Below are 18,998 nucleotides of genomic sequence, written 5' to 3'. Positions count from 1 at the left end.
TGGGCTCTCTCCGGCGCGCATGCGCCTGTGGTTGTCTCCCCCCCCCAGCGCATCATGGCGGCGGCGGCCGGTGCTGAGGGGCCGGGCGGCGCCCTGCGGGGCTGGGTGCGGGACTTCGTGTCCGGCCTGCGGGACGGGCGGGCGGCCGAGGTGGCAGCAGGTACCGGGCGGGGCTGGGGCTGTGGCTGGGGGGGTGTGGGGCGGGGCTGGGGCAGGAGGGACGTGGGGCGGGGCTGGGGGGATGTGGGACATGGGGCGGGGCAGGAGGGACGTGGGGCGGGGCTGGGGCAGGGTGGGTGTGGGGCGGGGATGTGGGGCGGGGCTGGGGCAGGAGGGACGTGGGGCGGGGCTGGGGGGATGTGGGACATGGGATGAGGCTGGGGGGATGTGGGGCGGGGTTGGGGCTGGGTGGGTGTGGGACATGGGGCGGGGCTGGGGGACGTGGGGCGGGGCTGGGGCAGGAGGGACGTGGGGTTAGGATGTGAGACACGGGGCAGGGCTGTTGGGGTGTAGGGCTGGGGCAGTGTGCTGGAAGACAGGGCACTGGGGGCTAGTGGAGATGCTGGGAATCTGGGTTAAGATGGTCACGGCCACTTACCTGGGGGTCGGTGGGCAAGACTCGATAGAGGAAAAGAGTGTTCCAGGTGACTTGGGTGACTTCTGCACCTTCTGGGGTTGATGTGGCCTGGTCACTGGCTGCCTTTCCCGTGTGTAGGTTCCCTGGCACCTCTCGTGGTGGAATAGGTCTCTCCTGTGGTAGGTGAGGTGTGGCAAGTAACTGTCCCCACTGTACTGGGCACTGGCGAGGCCTCAGCTGCACTGCTGTGTCCTAGTGTGGGCGCCCCGCGCTTCGGGGAAGATGGGCATTTGGTCTTTCTGTGTTCTCTGGCTTTTGTATAAGAGCAAGATATAAGTACACTTGAAGGCCAAACTTTCAGTACTAAGACAAAATTTCCATTGGCTTACTTCTATCACCTACCTTGCATATTGTTAGTTTCTTACTCTCAATGTAGAGTCATTATTCTGGAATAAAAGTCACGTTAACTCTAGAAGAGTGTGCCCACATCGGGAGCTATCGTGGAACAGCTTGTTCCACCAGAGATATGCTAATCAACTTTCCCAGGAAGAGTAGGCCTTGGAGCAGAAATGACAACAGCAGAAATGATAAACTGTTTAGAAAACCTGGCATGTGAAGGATGGTTAATAAAAGGCATGTTTGCTTGAGAAAAGACTAGAGGGAAAATCTGATAATAGTCTGCAGATGTGTTAAGGCAGTGGTCCCCAACGCGGTGCCTGCAGGCGCCATGGCATCTATGTGCACCCGTGTACTGGCCGGCAGACAAGCATCCGCCGAAATGCTGCCGAAAAACGGCCTCACCAATAGGCGGTGCTGCCAATTTTCGGCGGCATTTTGGCAGTGACACTTCTTGATGTTGCCGCTTCTCAGCGGCATTTTGGCAGGTGCTTGTCCGACGGCCATGGTCCTCAGTGGCTTGTCGTCCGGCATCTGCCACCCGGAAAAGGTTGGGGACCACTGTGTTAAGGGCTGTTAGTGAGGACGGTGATCAGTTGTTCTCCATGCGTATCAAGGATAGGACAAGAAGTACTGGGCTTAATCTGTAAGGATAGTTACACTCTGGACCAGGCTTCAAGGCAGGCTGTGGAATCCCCATCACGGGAGGTTTGTAGGGATCCAGTGTTTTGGTGCCATCTTTGCTTAGCGGGCGGCCCAAGTGGGACAGCATCAGGAGTCCCAGGTTCTATTCCTAGCTGTGGCTCAGATCCCTCAGGAAGGTCATGTCATCTGTCTGTGCTTCAGTTTCCCTACCAGTAAAGCAGGTGTAAGTCACCAGCAGGGGATGCCTGGGGCCTCTTTAAATGTCTGGAACACACACTGAGAACTTCGGAGGGACAGCACCAGAGAAGAGCTAATATTGCACTACTGATGTCATCCAGTGATGTGATTTGCTGTCCTGGACGGCATTCGGCACATGCTGTCAATTACTAGCGCATGAGAGGGTTACCTGACACACACTCATCTGGTGTTCCTAGCTGGTCACAGCCCTCCGCCAGCTCCAGGGCCACATCCTCCCCACAAAGCAGGCAGGGAGAAAGCAGAATCACTGTCAGCGGAGGGGCATTACAATCAACACTGTCCCCACATGATTGGCAGGGCAGCCACTCACTGAGCATGCTCTGGGTCAAAATTCTGTCCCTCTCCCAGGCTTTCCGTCCTCAGCTCATGTCTCCCACCCTGCTGCAAATACTCCTTAGGCTCCAGCTAGCCCAGTTCATATCCCTGTCAAGTAGTTCAGTCGTAAAACCGGCCCCAGCCTATTGTCTCCTCGGGAGCTGGCGTGTGTACACTAGCCCCTGTCCTGCACCACAATTCCCCGTAATTCCCCCAGTACTTAGTGGGGTGCCAGGGAAACGCACAGCACCTGTGCCATCAGCTAGGGCTGCCTCTTCTTCCCTGGAGAGGAAGAGCAGCCCAGCCCCGCTCTCTGGGGCCCTGGCTGTCTGAGGGATGCTTTGGGCTCTCCCTGGCTCATCATTTGCCTCATTTCCTAGGGGTGAAAGCGGGAAGCTGGACCATCTTGGAGATCGTGGAAGCCCTGGGGTGAGAGAAACCTCGTACACCACTTCCCTCTTCCTCCTCCGGCTCAGGAAAGTCAGGAGCAGGAGCGTTAGAGGCAGAGGGGTCTTTGTGTCGCTCCTGTGGCCTGGAGCCGAGACCCCCCTGTGCACTCTGGCTGTATCGGTACCATGCAGCGCCCCCTCTGGGGATGAGCTGAGTGCCCCTGCCCTTGCCCAGCCCCTGCATACCGGATTGCTTCAGGAGAATGGATTCTGGGACCCAAACCGAGCAGGAGTCTCCACCAAATCTTTGTCTGCCAGGATCCAAAGTAACTGCCCCACCCCCCCATCTTCCGCGGGAGTTCCCTGCGGGGTGGGTGCTCTCAGAGAAGGGTCCTTGTCTTGGTGCTGCTCCTGCCCCTCAGTCTCTGCGGCCAGTCGGAACCAAGAGCTAACGGAGCATTGGGGTTTCTCTGTTGTGGATGTATTGGTTGGGGGGAGGGGCCCCTGGTGTCAACTCCATAGCCCTGGCCAGATGAGTGGGTGAGGTCCCCCAGTCCTCCTCCCCCAAGGGCAGGCGGGGGGCTGTGTTACCAAGAGGGGAAGTGACTTTGCCAAGGCCATGCAGCCAGTGCCAGAACTGGGCACAGGGCAGAGTAGTCCTTGCTGCCGGCCCCTGCTCTGACCACTACTCTCCCCCTCACTTGTACACACTGAGTGTGGGCTCTGCTCACCACAGCCCTGTCGTCATTCTCCACCCCCCCTTTAGGTCCTGCCTTGAGAATACAGAACCTCGCACGCGTGGGCGAGGCCTCCAGCTGCTGTCCCAGGTGCTGCTCCAATGTCACTCCATGCTCCAAGAGGAGGAAGGTAGGGGACGTGCCAGCCCTCTTCTCCCTGTGTGACTGCAGCCCTGGACACGGGAGAGGGTGCAGCTCAGCATGGGCATTGCTCTGGTAGTGGCTGACTTCCCATGTGCATGAAGTGCCGTAGCGCCCGGGGGGGTTGGGACACCTCAGGGGGTCGCAAGGTTATTTCCTGGGGTTTGTGAGCTGCAAGCCTCCATCCCCAAACGCTGCTTGTCTCCAGCATTTATCATGGCGTTACATGTAAAACAATGTGCTTTGAATTTATAAGGGGGAGGGGTCGCACTGGCAGCCTTGCTGTGCGAAAGGGGTCACGGTTTGTTTCCAAGGCGCTCTTGTGCCATGGCTCTGAGTGTTCCCCTGCCGCAGGTATCTAAAAGGGTGTCATCAGGAGGAGGGAGAAAACGTGGTCACCTTAGCCTCCAATGATAGAACAAGAAGCAATGGGCTTAAACTGCAGCAAGGGAGATTTAGGCTGGACATTAGGAAAAAGTTCCTAACTGTCAGGGTAGTTAAACACTGGAATAGATTGCCTAGAGAAGTTGTGGAATCTCCATCTCTGGAGATATTTAAGAGTAGGTTAGATAAATGTCTATTAGGGATGGTCTAGACAGTATTTGGTCCTGCCATGAGGGCAGGGGACTGGACTCGATGACCTCGAGAGGTCCCTTCCAGTCCTAGAGTCTATGAGTAGAGAGCATAGGTGCTATGAGCTGGCTCCTGGCATCTGCTTCCTGCCGCAGTGGCCCCAGGGTGCTCTGGGCTATGATTCAGGGGAAAGGAACGTGTCTGGAACCGGGTGGGAGGAATCCCAGGCTGCTGTGGTGTGTCTCTGCTTGGCTGAGCTGACTTGTCAGCTCCAGGCCTGGTCTTTGCACATGCACTTATGCCCAGGCCCTTATCTGGTTCCGCCCAGTCGTGGGCAGAGCCCCACCTCATTAGCGCTCAGCCATGGAGTGCAGAAAGGGCTGTTGGGGTAGAGAGGTGTCCGGGGGGGCCCATCCAGGAGGAGTGGGTGGTGCTGTTGATGGCAGAAAGCCTGCAGCTGCTCCAGAGCCAGATGCTCACCAGTAAGTGCGTTGGGTTCTAACCTGGCAGCTGGCTCTGCTGCCCTGTCCCAGGTGCCATGGCTCTCGGGGAGGTGTGGGCTCAGCCCACAGAGCTGGGGGTCTCACACCTCAGGGGTTTGTTTCTGTGCAGTGACACACCTGGTCCTGTTCTATGAGAACCGGCTGAAGGATCATCACCTTGTGATCCCTGCTGTGCTGCAGGGACTCCATGCGCTGGTGAGCTCGCTTCTGCTGCTGCTGCAGCCCCATCTCCGGCCGGTCGGGAGAAGGATTCCAGGGCAGAGCTGGGAACCTGTCTAGGGGCGGGGGGAACAGTCTGTTGGCCCCTCCTGTCTGTGCTGCAGCAGCCATTGTCTCATCTCCTCCACACGCCTGTGTGGCCTGTAGGATGCTTCTGAAGGAGCTGAAGCCACTTCTAATGCATGGGGGGGAGGGCAGATGCCTTCCTGACCCGGCGGGGGGAGTGGCAAGGGCAGCTTAGAACTTGAAGCATGAGGTTGGATCACCCTTATTACATGTTAATGGCCACGGACTAGCACCTCCCCAGGAGCGGGTGGGTCCCTCTGGCGCAGGATTTGGCTGGGCTGAGGTGATTGGATCGTTAGTGTGACGAGCCTGTGGGCTCTGTGACTAAGCTGTGCAGGGTGTGAGGGGACAGCTGCTCAATCCTGTCCTGTGAATGTGGTGGGGGGATAGCGTGGGGGCACCCCACTCTGCTGCAGATCACCTTCCGGTGCTGGCTGGCAGCTTTGCGCTGTACCTTGCTTTTCTCTTTCTGTGTCCCCAGAGCCTGTGCGAGGTGCTGGCCCCAGGCCTGGCCGTGTCTGTGCTCAAAGCCATCTTCCAGGAGGTGCACGTTCAGGTGAGCGGCCAGAGTCCGTCTGTCACACCCCTTTGCGGGCCCTTCCCAGCTGCTGTCCGTGCCCCCAGGGGCCAGGGTAACATGTCACGTGCATGGTCTGGTGAGCCGGGCTGCCTCTTGGCTAGGGGCACAGCTCCTGCTCCTCTGTCCCCCCTGCATGGTGTTGTGGCTCGAGCCATGCCTGGAGGAGGGCAGCGCTGGTCCCTGGGGACTCCCTGCTGGCTGGCAGCTCAGGCCTGCTCAGGAGCCAGCTCCCTTCTGGGAGTGGTTGGAAAAATCTCAGAGAGCAGAGCCTTGGCTCCCATCTGGTCTGCGCCCCCAACCCTCTGGCCAGGGCAGAATAGGGTCCTTCAGGCTGTTCTGCAGGCCAGGCTTAGACCTCCAAGCAACGGGGATTCCTCCTGTTCTGGGAGACGATCGCCCAGCCTGACCTCCTCGTTTAATGCCCTTGCACTCCTCCTGCGCATGCCCCTGTGTGCCACGCTAACGCCTCTCCCCCAGGGGCGCATGTCCTTCATGTTGGCGTCCCTTCAGCTGGCAGCACCGTGTGGTGTAGTCCCTCCAGCCCCTAGTCAGCAGTGCTGTGATCCCTCTGCTCTGGAGCACAGTGGGCGTGATCTGTGAGTCCGTGACAGTGTGTTCTTCTAACTCCTCCGCTCTTCCCCTCCAGTCCCTGCCGCAGCTGGATCGCCACACGGTCTACAGCATCATCACCAACTTCATGCGCACCAGAGAGGAAGGTGAGGCAGGGAGGCGACCCGCTGGAAGTGGGGAAGGTGGGCGCTGTGGCCTGGCTGGGGGCAGGGGGGAGCCCATAGGCAGTGCCCCGTGGCTTGGCCCAGCAGCTGAGCTGTGGGGACCCTGGGCCATCGCTGTGCCTGCTCCTTCCCTCTGCAGAGCTGAAGGGCCTGGGCGCCGACTTCACTTTCGGCTTCATCCAGGTGATGGACGGGGAGAAGGACCCTCGCAATCTGCTGGTTGCCTTCCAGATCGTCTGCGACCTCATCCTCAAGGACTATGTGCTGGGTAAGCACCTGGCAGCCCTGCTGCCCTCAGCCCTGCAGGCAGCTTGGGGGGCTGGCCCTGAGACTGAGCCATTTCTGTTCTCTCCCCGCAGGTCCCTTCGTAGAGGAGCTCTTTGAAGTGACATCCTGCTACTTCCCCATTGATTTTACTCCTGTGAGTGAGTCTCTCCTCCCCGTACCTTCTGCATTGCCCGTCAGCATGTTCCCATGGGGCTCTGTCCTGCCCAGGGCTGGGGGTAAGAGGGGCAAGGTGAGAACCGAGGCTGGTGAGCATCCTGTGGTGTCTTGGTGTCGTAGGCCGAGGACCGTTCTGAGGGCAGGACGCTGTGCGTGAGGCCAGGTTCGTTTGACTGGTTTTGCTGGCCTCTGGTCCCTTGTTTCCTCTCTTTTAAACAGTTACCAATCCCCAAGAGGATCATGGATTTTATCCCATGGCAGCTTACTGTACTTAAGAGCCTTTGCTGAGGCACCTTGACAGAGGCTTTCTGAAGGCCCAAGTGCACTATGTCCACTGGATCCCCCTTGGCCACATGCTTGTTGACCCCCTCAAAGAATTCTAGTAGCTTGGTGAGGCGTGATTTCCCTTTACATAAACCTTGTTGACTCTTCCCCAACAAATTATGTTCATCTATGTCTGGTAATTCTGTTCTTCACTCAAGTTTCATCCAGTTTTCCTGGTACTGAAGTTAGGCTCACTGGCCTGTAATTTCCGGGATCGCCTCTGGAGCCTTTTTAAGAATTGGTGTCCCATTAGCTGTCCACCAGTCAGCTAGCACAGAGGGTGATTTAAGCGGTAGATTACATACCACCATTAATGCTTCTGCAGTTTCACATCTTTGAGTTCCTTCAGAACTCCTGGGTGAATCCCATCTGATCCTTATTGCTGGTGACTTATTGCTGTTTATCAGTTTGTTCCAAAACCAACTCTAATGACACCTCAGATTTGTCACCTAAAAAGGCTGGTTCGGGTTTGGGAATCTCTCTCACATCCTCAGCCGTGAAGATCCATGCAAAGAAACTTGCCAGAATCTATGCTCCTTTCTATTTTCCTCGATAAGGTTTGATTTGCAGGTTTTAAAAGACGCCTTTAAATCTCTCTTTTACTCTGGTTCAGCTATGGCGGCATGTTTTGCTGCTTGTTTTGTTCTTTGGGGAATCTGTCTGACAGGCCTCCTGCTCTTTGTGCTTCATTCCAGCCCCCCAACGACCCTCATTGCATTCAGAGAGAGGACCTGATTGTGAGCCTCCGGGCCGTGCTGGCCTCCACGCCCCAGTTTGCCGAGGTACGACGCCCCTCGGGTGGGCAGCAGCAACTATGCCGAGGAGCATTGCCCTTCTGAGCTGGAGGGAGGGCGGGCGGGCTGGTGTTTCCGTGCCCTGGGCTCTGGGTTGTAGGACCGGACGTGCTGGTCTGGGCACCGGCCCCTCTCCAGAGCCATCGGTGGCACCTCTGAGCAGAGGCAGCTCCCTGCATGGTGCACTGTGGTGGGAGAAGGGAATTCACAGATCCCAGGGCCGTTGTGATCGTCCGGTCTGACCCTCTGTGTGACAGGCTGGAGACCTGCCCTGAAATAATCCTTAGAAAAACATCTCAGCTTGCTTTAAAAATGGCACATGCCGGGGAATCCCCATGCCCCTTGGGGTGTGGTTCCCTTGGTTGGTGCCCCTCCCTGTCATGAACGTATGCCGCTCTGGTGTGAATGGCTGGGCCCCGGAACTGGGAGCGGCCAGGCTGGCTCTGGGCACTGACGCCAAGTGCTCTGTGCTACATCTCGGCGCTCTGGTGGACGATGGCAGCTGATGGGCTGGGCCTCCCATGGAAAGGCCATGTCCCCTGCCTTGCGAGCTCAGGGTGGCTGCTGGCAGCCATGCACTGGGGAAGGCTCTGCACCTGCAGCCCTGCCTCTGTCCAGGGACGGGGGAGCTGGCGGTGTGGGCTTGGGTGCTGGACTAGGTCCAGGGAGCCTAACCGCCCCTCTCTCTCTACAGTTCCTGCTGCCGCTGCTAATCGAGAAGATGGACTCGGAGATGCAGAGCGCCAAGCTGGACTCCCTGCAGACCCTGGTACGGGGGACAGGTGTAGCAGTAGGATTTATTGTTTGTGTTTTGTAGAACTTGGAAGGAAGGATAAAGGATAATAATGTAGGATGTATTGATTTGATTGTATTCTGCCGGCCACCCCGACTGGATAGCAGCAGGAAGGAATGACCCTGGGTCATTGGCAAAAACCACATCCCAGCAGAATACAGTCATACTAGGCTATGATCCTTTGTCCTTCGTTCTCAGTTACACAAAATACAAACACTAAACCCTACTGCTACATGGGCTCCCCTCGCTGCTGGCTTGAAGGGACTGGGAGCACCGGGTCTCTCCTCCCTGGCCCTAGTGCGGTTATCCCTGCAGCCCTACCCACAGCCAGCCTGGCAGGCTGAGCCTGGGGTGGGCGGTCGCTGCTCTCTGGCCCTCTCTCTTGCTGGCTCTTCCCTAACATCTGTCCTGGCTCCCTCCTGCAGGGCGCCTGCTGCACCATCTACGGGCAGAAGGAGCTGCAGGAATTCCTCCCCAGCCTCTGGTCGTCCCTGCGCCGGGAGGTGAGTGCAGCTGGGCCCTGTGGGCGCATCTGGGGGCAGAAGGCTCCCTGCTGGGAAGAGGAGTCTTCCCTCATGCCCACAGGAGAGCCCCAGAGCACTGCGGTCAGCCTCGGCAGCCCTGCCCAGAACATGAGGGTTGAGGGGAACCTGGGCAAAGCCCAGACCCCATCTGGGCTTTTGGGGAGTGCGTCTGGGGTGAGGCCCAGTGCTCAGTTTCCAGAGCTAGTGGGAGTGGGGCCCGACTCCCTCTGGTCGGCGTCTGGGCTTGTCTGACTCCCTCCCCCAGGTGTTCCAGACAGCCAGCGAGAAGGTCGAGGCGGAGGCTCTGGCTGCGCTGCACGGCCTGTCTGCCTGCCTGTCCCGCTCCGTGCTCAGCTCGGACACTGAGGACCTGCTAGACTCCTTCCTGAGCAGCATCCTGCAAGGTACCTCCTAGAGGGGCCCTGCACGGGGCCCCACGTCCGGCTCCGGGGACTGTGTGCACTGACTGTCCCCTCCCAGCTCTCCCCACCACCACTCCGCATCCTGTTCCCCCCTCGCAGGACATGCCAGGGAGCATGGACTGGGGGACAAGCCTGGGGAACTGCCGGGGTCGCACCCTTCCCAGCAGAGGGTTGGCATGGCAGGGGCGCCTGCGGGCTCCGGGTGAGTGGAGAGCAGCAGCATGGCCTGGGGCTCTGGGGACGTAGCTGACACCTGCTCTCTCAGACTGCAGGCACCATCTGTGCGAGCCTGATATGAAGCTGGTGTGGCCAAGCGCCAAGCTCCTGCAGGCAGCGGCAGGCGCCTCCTTCCGAGCCGGCCACCGGATCACCAGCAGCGTCGTGCCCCTGCTGCTGGAGCAGTACAACCAGCACCCACAGGTGAGGGGCGCCCGCCAGAGCAGTGTGCACGGGGGGGCCTGGTGCTGGTACGCTGCACAGGACCCCCCTCCCAGCTCTGAGCAGGGGCTCTGACCTGGGCTGTGCCTTTGCTCCCTTGTAGAGCAGCCAGCGGAGGACGATCCTGGAGATGCTTCTGGGCTTCTTAGAGCTGCAGCAGAAGTGGGGGCACGAGGATGAAGGTGAGGCTGTTACCCCAGCCCCCCCAGCATGGGGGGCCATTACCTGCTTCCGCGGTGCTCCTGACGGTCCGGACTGGTCCTGGGCGCTGCCCGTTGCCCTGAACTTGGCAGGGATGGGCCGGCAGCGCATTCAGTATTAGTGTTTTAAACTGATGTGCAGATGAACCAGCTGCTGCATCTCACCTCAGAGGTGGCTGCACTTCTGTGGTGGGTGAGGTGTGCTGTGTGTCAAATCTATGCAGCCCTCAGGCTGGAGGGTGCCTGCGGGGTGGGGGTGCTGGAACTTGTGCCCACAGGGCCCTGACGCTGTGTCTGTGTCCCCCAGAGGAGAGCGCCCTGCTGTGTTCCCGTGCCCCGCTGTGCTCCGTGCTGTTCTCGGCACTGACGGACCCCAGCGTGCAGCTGCAGTTGGTGGGGATCCGAGCCCTAACCGTCCTGGGCATGCTGCCAGGTTGGTGTCTTCCTGGGGGAGGGGGGACGCTGGTGCTGGCAGCTCGGGGGGGCTGTCTGGTTATGGGCCAGTGTCAGTCCCTTGCAGGGTGCTGATCGTAGGGGACACCCTGGGGCCCTGTTCCCCGCCTGCTGGTCTGGGCTGTGGCAACACCTGAGGGCACTAGATGATGCTGCAGGCTGTGGGGGCAGGGCAGTGCCCTGGGCACTGGGCCTGACGCAGCTCAGCTGTGTCTCGTTTCAGGGCTCCTGGCTCCCCCGGATGTGCAGCTGGTCGTGGATCACCTGACCCGGCTCGTCTTGCATGCGGACGATTCCCAGAGCTGGTGAGTGGCTGCGGGGGTCCCTGGCCTGTGGGCAGGCCTGGCTAGAACAAACCCAGCATGCCTGGGCTCTTGGCGTCCTGGGTGCCCTGCACCCCCAAGAACTACACCGGGGCCTGCCGCAGGAATGGAGGAGTGACCAGGGTTGGGGCGTAGCCACCAGCTCCCCTACTGAGGGGCTGTGAACCCAGCCTGTCTCCCCGCGGTGCTGTGCTCCAAGCCCTTTGCCTGCTGCGTGTGGCTGGGGTGGGACCCTGCTGGCCCCACCCGGTGGCTCTCACCTCTTCTCTTCCTCCCCACAGCGTGGCTGCAATGGAGGCCGCAGGATCTCTGGCCCCCATCTACCCCGGGGCCTTCTCTGGGCGCATGGTGCAGAGGCTAGCGGAGGAGTTACAGTCAGGTACGGGGCCCAGCTGGTGTGGGCGGGGGACAACTCTCCACCTGGGGAAGGTCCCATCGCCACCACCCTGGGAGAGGCTGGGACCCGACTTCTCCCTCCCCCCACTGCAGTGCCTGTGCCACTCTGTACGGAGCCACGTCCCCCTCACTGGCACCCTGCTTCTCCCTCCCCCCACTGCAGTGCCCGTGCCATGCTGTACAGAGCCATGCCCCCCTCACTGGCACCCCGTTCTCCCTCCCCCCCCGCAGCGGCCATGCCACTCTGTACGGAGCCACGTCCCCCTCACTGGCACCCCATTCTCTCTCCCCCCACTGCAGTGCCCGTGCCACTCTGTACGGAGCCACGTCCCTCTCACTGGCACCCCGTTCTCCCTCCCCCCCCGCAGCGGCCGTGCCACTCTGTACGGAGCCACGTCCCCCTCACTGGCACCCTGCTTCTCCCTCCCCCCGCTGCAGTGCTCCTGCCATGCTGTATGGAGCCACGCCCACCTCACTGGCACCCCGTTCTCCCTCCCCCCCCCGCTGCGCCTGTACCACTCTGTACGGAGCCACGTCCCCCTCACTGGCACCCTGCTTCTCCCTCCCCCCGCTGCAGTGCCCGTGCCATGCTGTACGGAGCCACGTCCCCCTCACTGGCACCCTGCTTCTCCCTCCCCCCGCTGCAGTACCCGTGCCATGCTGTACGGAGCCACGTCCCCCTCACTGGCACCCTGCTTCTCCCTCCCCTCACTGCAGTGCCCGTGTCATGCTGTATGGAGCCACGTCCCCCTCACTGGCACCCTGCTTCTCCCTCCCCCTGCTGCAGAGCTCCTGCCATGCTGTATGGAGCTATGCCCCCCTCACTGGCACCCCGTTCTCCCTCCCCCCACTGCAGTGCCCGTGCCACTCTGTACGGAGCCACGTCCCCCTCACTGGCACCCTGCTTCTCCCTCCCCTCACTGCAGTGCCCGTGTCATGCTGTATGGAGCCATGCCCCCCTCACTGGCACTTTCCCACACACACCTGTCACTGTAGTGCCCATGCTATGCACAGCTCCTGGATGGAGCTGCTATACGGTGGGTGCATAACTGGTTGGAAAATCGTTCCCAGAGAGTAGTTATCAGTGGTTCACAGTCAGGCTGGTAGGGCATAAAGAGTGGGGTCCTGCAGGGATCGGTTCTGAGTTCGGTTCCGTTCAATATCTTCATCAGTGATTTAGATAATGGCACAGAGTACGCATATAACGTTGGCTGATGATACCAAGCTGGGAGGGGCTGCAAGTGCTTTGGAGGACAGGATCAAGATTCAAAACGATCTGGACGAAATGGTCTGAAGTCAATAGCATGAAATTCAATAAGGACAAATGCAAAGTACCCCACTTAGGAAGGAACAATCAGTTGCAAATATACAGAATGGGAATTGACTGCCTAGGAAGGAGTCCTGCGGAAAGGGATCTGGGGGTCACAGTGGATCACAAGCTAAATATGAGTCAACAGGGTAACACTGTTCGAAAAAAGCAAACATCATTCTGGGCTGTCTTAGCAGGAGTGTGGTGAGCAAGACACGAAAAGTGATTCTTCTGCTCTACCCTGCTCTGACACGGCCTCAGCTGGAGTATTGTGTCCAGTTCTGGGCGCCACATCGCAGGAAGGATGTGGACAAATTGGAGAGTCCAGAGAAGAGCAACACAAATGATGAAAGGTCTAGAAAACATGAGCTCTGAGGGAAGATTGAAAGAATTGGGTTTGTTTAGTCTGGAGAAGAGAAGACTGAGGGGACATGAGAACAGTTTTCAAGTATTGTTCCAGGGAGGTAAATTGTCCTTGTTAACCTCTGGGGCCAGGACGAGAAGCAATGGGCTTAAACTGCAGCAAGGGCGGTTTAGGTTGGACATTAGGAAAAACTTCCTACCTGTCAGGGTGGTTAAGCACTGGGATAAATTGCCCAGGGAGGCTGTGGAATCTCTGTCATTGGGGATGTTTAAGAGCACGTTGGACACACACCTGTCAGAGTTGGTCTAGGTAATACTGAGTCCTGCCTCCGTGCAGGGGCTGGACTAGCCATGCTCGCGAGGTCCCTCCCACTCCTTCGATTCTCTGATTCTAAGCTATACAGAGCCGTGCCCTCCCCCCCCTACACACACACTGAGACTCCCCTTCTCCCTTCCCTCCTGTCACTGCCGGCTTCACAGGGGCCCTGCTGCTGCGGCCTGGCCCTGGCACTCTGAGAGCTGGCTCCCTGATGGCCATGCTGTGGCAGCATCGCCCTAGGGCCGGGCTGGTCCCTGGCAGTACTTCAAGGGGCTGGGCTGAGGGCAGATCCCAGCTGGGGAGGTCACGCTGTGCCTGGTCTCTGGTCTCTCTGCTCCCCCACCACCACCCTCATCCTGAGCCGCCAGCCTGTGCCCTTGGTCTCATCCATGTGCTGCTTCTTTCAGAGCGGGAGGAGGAGGGCAGGCGATCCATGCAGTCCCTGCGGGCACGCTGCCTGCAGGCGCTGGCAGCCGTGTCCACACACCCCGGGATAGTGCACGAGACGATTCCTGTCCTGTTGCAGTGTCTGCGGCAGGTGCCGAAAGGTAAAGCCACCAGGGAATCCTGCCGGAGCCTTCGCGGGTTCCGGAGGGAGCCAGCAGAGGGTGCCAGATGGGGCATCAGCAGAGATGCATGAGCTGGAGTCAGCCTGGGGGTTGGGGTTGAGGGGCGTCAGCAGAACCCTGGGGGAAGGGAGGTGCCCAGGGCTGGGCTAGCAGGGGCTGCGGGTCGGGGTTGAGGAGCATTAGCAGAGCTGGTACCTTGCTGTGCCTCGTGGGCTGGAGCTTTGAGCTGGCCCAACGGCACTTCACAGTTTGTCCGTGTGCTGCTTGGCATCTGCCATGTCCGGAGCCCCAGAGCGGGGGAGTGTTGGCGCTCTGTGCCAGGGGTATGTTCATGGGACTCTCTGCCCTGCAGGGAACGTGCCAGCGCGGGCCTGTGACGTGGTGGCCGTGTGCCAGAGCCTGCAGCGAGTGGCGGTGCAGTGCCAGCGGGACACCGAGAGCTGCTGGTATTACCACCAGACCGTGGTGCCCTGCCTGCTCGCTGTCACGGTGCAGGCTGCCATGCAAGGTGAGGCCACGCTCAGGCATGGAAGGGGGCAGTCGGGGGCTTGGTGGCTCGTTGAGGTCTAGCTGGGGGCTTTGGGCTGGAAAGCAGCCATAGGGCACCCAGGACAGATGCTGTGCCTGGGCAGCCCACAGGGCTGGGTCCAGCTGCCCTGCCAGGCGTGGCGCCCTCGGGGAGGCGCTGTCACAGCCTGGAGCCTGGAACGGAAGGGCAGTGCCCGGTCCCCGCTGGTGAGAGGGTCTGCAATGGCCACTCCAGCCTTGTAGCCCCTTTCCTAGCCCTGTGAGTGCCCGGAAGCACTGTGGGGGCACCTGAGCCCGCGCTGCAGGCCCTGTGGCAGGTCCCCATGGTGGGCTGCAGGCAGGCTCTGACCTGGCCCTTTCCTCGCCGCTGGCTGCAGAGAACACTCACTCGCCACTGGGGAAGCTGCTGCTGGAGGAGGAGGTCTTGAGTGCCATGGTGCCCGTCGTCAGCGCGGCCAGTGCCCACCTGTGCCCTGAGTGAGTAACACCAGCACCGAACTGGGGCCGCGTCCCGGAGCCACAGGGTCGGTGCTACAGCCCCAGCTTGAGAGGAGCCCGTCAGTGTGCCAGACCCCTTGGATAAGCCTCGCTGCTTCCCCACCTCCTTGGCCAGGACCCCGGCCCTGCAGCCCCCCTCTGAACCCCCATAGCTCCGGGCAGCAGGTCCAGCTGGGACAGGCCCCGAGGGAGGCTTGGGCATTAGCCCCTGAAGGTTGCCCCAGTGTTCGCAGCGACTCCCCCAGCACCGCCAGACAGTTGGGTTTGTTCAGTAACTGGTCATGGCCTAGGCCGGCCGGCTGGTGGGTCGCCCAGAGAACTGAAGGTTCCAGCACGGCCCATTCTGGGGAGCCCGGCCAGGCTGTAGGGAGTCCCTGGGTTCCAGCTCTGTTAGGCTGGGGCCTCCTTGGTCCGACTCCTTCCAGCAGCCCCCTCTGAGCCCCCCACCTGCCTCCCAGCCCTTTGATCTCCAGCTGGCGGGGGTAGGGGGTGGCTCAGCCTCCCTGTGCAGAGGCGAGAAGATCTCTGTCCCCTGGGACGCTGGGTGTCAGCGTCCTGGGGACTTGATTTGCCATCGGTGTCTCAAATCTCCACTGATCTGGGGACAGGCCAGGCCAGGCAACACCACCCTTATCTCCGCCTGTCCTGAGAGCAAACAGTCCTGTCCCACCAACGGGGGAACAGCGCAGGGGAAACTGAGGCATGCCGACTCATAAAATATTACAAACATTTTCCACTTTGTCCCATCACGTGCCGGTTCTGCTGCTCAGCTCCCAGCTCTGCCTCCTGGGGGGCTGGGGGCTGAGTGAGGAGGGGCTGTTCCCTCACAGTGGGGGGCACTGACTGGGTGGAAGTGCCATTCTCCTGACCTGCCTGGCCACAGCTCTGAGGCTCCTGCATGTTTCCCCCTCCCTCCCCGCAGGCTGGCTGCCCAGAGCGTCTCCCAGCTGGTGCCCCTCTTCCTGGACGGGGAGGTCTCCTTCCTGCCCCAGGACAGCTTCCCCTGCCCCTTCCAGCCGTTCCAGGTGAGTGGGGGGTGCGGGGGGGAGGGGGCTGGGGCACAGGCAGTTAGTGACGCTGGTGCTGCTGTTCCCTTGCAGGGCGGGCAGCACGTGGCAGCACAGAGACGCCTGGTGGCCCTGCTCATGGCCTTCGTCTGCTCCTTGCCCAGGAATGTAAGTCGGGGGATGGGATTCCCGGGTGGAACCGGGGGCAGCGCTGCGGTTTGAGCGCCCAGCGTCCGTCCTGGGGTCTGGTCTCTTCCAGGTGCTGATTCCCCAGCAGGACAGGCTGCTGCAGGAGCTGCTGGCTCTGAGCTGCTCCTGCGACTGCCCCTTCACTGCCACCGCGGCTGCCAAGTGCTTCGCAGGGCTGGTGAACAAGTACCCAGCAGGTAAGAGGGTGGGGCGGGCGCTGGGCCAGCCTTGGGGCGCTCCGCCTGGGCGCTGCAGGGCTTCATCAGCCGGTGCCGTCCGTCCCCCAGGGCAGCAGCTGGACCAGCTCTTGGAGACGGCAGTGAGCAGGATGGAGGCCGGCCTTGCCGAGGGCCCGCTCCGAAGCCAGGCCCTCGCCCTGCTCCTCTGGGTAAGGACAGCACCCTGGGGGGGCGGGCGCTGGCAGTGCCCACCCGGCTCTCCAGCTGACTGTTCTCTGCCCCTGCAGGTGACCAAAGGCCTGGTTCTGCGCTACCATCCGCTGAGCTCCCGCCTGACAGACAAGGTGAGCAGCCAGCCACCCCGGGGAGACCCTGCCCCTCTCCGTAGGCCTGGGGCAGCCTGCCAGCCTGGGCACCTGCCCTCCCTCAGCCTCCCGGTTCCTCTCGCCCCCTGCAGTTGCTGGGCCTCCTGGGGGACGCTGAGCTGGGCCCCGCGGTGGCCGACGGCTTCTCCCTGCTCATGGCCGACTCCCCGGACGTGCTGCACAAGGGGTGTCACGCCGACGTGCGCATCATGTTCCGCCAGCGCTTCTTCACCGACAGCGTGCCCAAGCTGGTCCAGGGCTTCCACGCTGCCGGCCCCGGTGAGCGCGCCGGCCCCTGGGGTGCTCCCACCCCCCCCGGCCGGCCCTCCCACCCCCACTGCCTGGCCCTCCCGCCTCCTGGGCTGCACCCGCCCCCTGGGACGCTCCCACCCCCACTGCCTGGCCCTCCCCTGCCCCCTCGGCCGCCCCCCCCCCCCCAGCCGGCCCTCCCGCCGCCTGCCTCTCCCGCCCCCTGGGACGCTCCCACCCCCACTGCCTGGCCCTGCCGCCCCCTGGGCTGCTCCCACACCCCGGCCGGCCCTCCTGCCCCCTGGGACGCTCCCACTGCCTGCCCCTCCTGACCCCTGGGCTGCTCCCACCCCCCCCAGCCGGCCCTCCCACCCCCTGGGCCCCTTCCACTGCCTGCCCCTCCCACCCCCTCGGGCTGCTCCCACCCCCCAAAGGCCACTCCCACCCCCTGCTGCCTGTCCCTCCTGCCCCCCTGTGCTGCTCCCGCCCCCCCCGGGCCCCTCCCTCTGCCTGCTCCTCCTGCCCCCTGGGCTCCTCCCACCCCCTGCTGCCCCCTGGGCCGCCCACTCCCTGGGCCCCTCCCACACCCTGGACTGGCCCCCTGTTGCCTGTTACTCCTGCCCCTGGGTTGGCTGGCCCCTCTGCTCTCTGCCCTCCTGCCCCCCAGGCTGCTCCCACCCCCTGGGCTGGCTCCCCACTGCCTGCCTTTCCCACCTCCTGGGCTGTCCCCCTGCTGCCTGCTCCTCCCACCCCCTGGGCCAGCCACCTGCCAGTCCCCCCCAGGTCGCTCCCCTGGGCCACCCTCTGCTGCTTGGGCCCCTCCCGCCCCATCCCCTGGGTTGCTCCTCCTGCTGCCTGAGCCCCTCCCAGTGTCCGCAGGGCCGCCAGCTCCAGGGGTGCTGCCCACTTGGTGTGCGCATGGCCCCTCTCAGGAACGGGGCTGTGACCCGCTGCCCTCTGCTCTCCCCAGGCGTGAAGGCAAATTACCTGAAGGGCCTGTCCCACGTGCTGAACCACCTGCCCAGGCCGGTGCTGGTGACGGAGCTGCCTACGGTGAGTGCTGGGCCGGGCCGAGCCGGGGGGTGGGGGGCGGGGCTGAGCCGACGGGCGTCTCACTGCCTGTGTCCCCCCAGCTGCTCTCTCTGCTGCTTGAGGCCTTATCCTGCCCGGACCACGTGGTGCAGCTCTCTACCCTCAGCTGCCTGCAGCCCCTGCTGCTGGAGGCGCCGCACGTCATGAGCCTGCACGTCGACACCCTGGTCACCAAGTTCCTGGGCCTGACCTCCAGCCCCACCATGGTGCGTGCCCTGCCCTGCCCCGCCCTGTCCCGTCCCGCCCCACTGCCTCCCACGCTCACCCGGCTCCGTGTCTTTCAGGCCATCCGCATCGCTGCACTGCAGTGTGTCCATGCGCTCACCAGCCTGCCCATCCCCGTGGTAAGTCCCCGCTCCGCGCAGGCTGGGCACCGTGTCTGGCCTTGGCGGGTAAGGCGAGTGCCAGGGCCCATGGGTAAGCTGGGGTCCCTGTACAGAGCAGGGGAACCCTAGCGGGTGCCTGCCCCGTGCTGCCCCCGGGGGCGTGGAGGGAGGGGACGCTCCCCAGGGCAGGGCAGCCAGCCCCCTTCACTCCATGGCGTGCAGGGCCCACACTGACAGGCACCTTTCCCCTCCAGGTGCTCCCTTACAAGCCACGGGTGATCCGGGCCTTGGCCAAACCCTTGGACGACATGAAGCGGCTGGTGCGGAAGGAGGCGGTGGTGGCCCGTGGGGAATGGTGAGTGCAGGGGGGTGCGGCAGGGGGCTCCCGGAACACAGCCTGGACACCCCCCCTCCGACCATGCTGTCTGTTCTGTGTCTGCAGGTTCCTGCTGGGGAGCCCAGGCAGGTGAGGGGCCCTGCCAGCACTGACTGATAATCTAACCAGGAACCCACTAACCAGCCAAGCCTCCCAGAGCGGGCCGGGAAGGACGGCAGCCCCTGCCGGAGGCCAGCCTGCTCCTAGCACACGTCGGAGCTGTGGGGCTGCCCCACTCCTGCTGCCTGCAGTGCTGGATGGAAGGCAGGCGCCTGCCGCCTGGCCGTGCCCACTTGTAGGCGGCGCATGGAATCCATGGGCCAGCCGAATAAACACACGTTTTGCTAATGGCCTGAGTGGGGAAGATGGCTGGGGTGAGGGGCCC

General features: G+C 62.0%; 1 protein-coding gene and 1 long non-coding RNA gene across 4 annotated transcripts in view; both read left to right on the top strand.

The window, feature by feature from the left end:
• Positions 1-18,998, top strand: part of LOC127054394 (uncharacterized) — a 57,565-nt gene that overhangs the window by 32,609 nt on the left and 5,958 nt on the right. The gene's annotated exons all lie outside the window — the stretch shown is intronic.
• Positions 38-18,961, top strand: MMS19 (MMS19 homolog, cytosolic iron-sulfur assembly component). Of its 3 annotated transcripts, XM_050960488.1 has the most exons (31): positions 38-160; positions 2,572-2,620; positions 3,347-3,447; positions 4,644-4,729; positions 5,301-5,375; positions 6,046-6,115; positions 6,273-6,401; positions 6,493-6,554; positions 7,597-7,683; positions 8,390-8,464; positions 8,914-8,991; positions 9,278-9,416; positions 9,700-9,854; positions 9,976-10,054; positions 10,380-10,505; positions 10,749-10,830; positions 11,130-11,227; positions 13,643-13,783; positions 14,157-14,312; positions 14,710-14,809; positions 15,753-15,855; positions 15,931-16,005; positions 16,097-16,223; positions 16,314-16,414; positions 16,493-16,549; positions 16,663-16,849; positions 17,790-17,872; positions 17,953-18,117; positions 18,196-18,255; positions 18,492-18,592; positions 18,680-18,961. In XM_050960488.1, exons 1-31 carry the CDS (start codon positions 55-57, stop codon positions 18,705-18,707), a joined length of 3,081 nt encoding a protein of 1,026 aa, XP_050816445.1. In that variant the 5' UTR covers positions 38-54; the 3' UTR covers positions 18,708-18,961. The 3 variants fall into 3 exon arrangements, with proteins under 3 accessions (XP_050816445.1, XP_050816447.1, XP_050816446.1); XM_050960489.1 differs by lacking the exons at positions 38-160; positions 2,572-2,620; positions 3,347-3,447 and adding an exon at positions 4,423-4,513; XM_050960490.1 differs by lacking the exons at positions 38-160; positions 2,572-2,620; positions 3,347-3,447; positions 4,644-4,729 and adding an exon at positions 4,401-4,513 and having other exon boundaries at positions 6,317-6,401.

Source organism: Gopherus flavomarginatus, chromosome 6 (assembly GCF_025201925.1).
Source record: "Gopherus flavomarginatus isolate rGopFla2 chromosome 6, rGopFla2.mat.asm, whole genome shotgun sequence".
Classification (NCBI taxonomy): Eukaryota; Metazoa; Chordata; order Testudines; family Testudinidae; genus Gopherus; species Gopherus flavomarginatus.
The sequence above is the reverse complement of the archived record's forward strand: the minus strand, read 5'-3'. Positions and strand labels throughout refer to the sequence as shown.

Excerpts from the sequence above, each read along its gene's own strand:
- MMS19 (XM_050960488.1), top strand. The coding sequence starts at position 55 with ATGGCGGCGGCGGCCGGTGCTGAGGGGCCGGGCGGCGCCCTGCGGGGC. Across the intron at positions 10,831-11,129 it reads GCGGACGATTCCCAGAGCTG|CGTGGCTGCAATGGAGGCCG; the intron begins GTGAGTGGCTGC and ends TCCTCCCCACAG. Across the intron at positions 16,850-17,789 it reads CTTCCACGCTGCCGGCCCCG|GCGTGAAGGCAAATTACCTG; the intron begins GTGAGCGCGCCG and ends TGCTCTCCCCAG.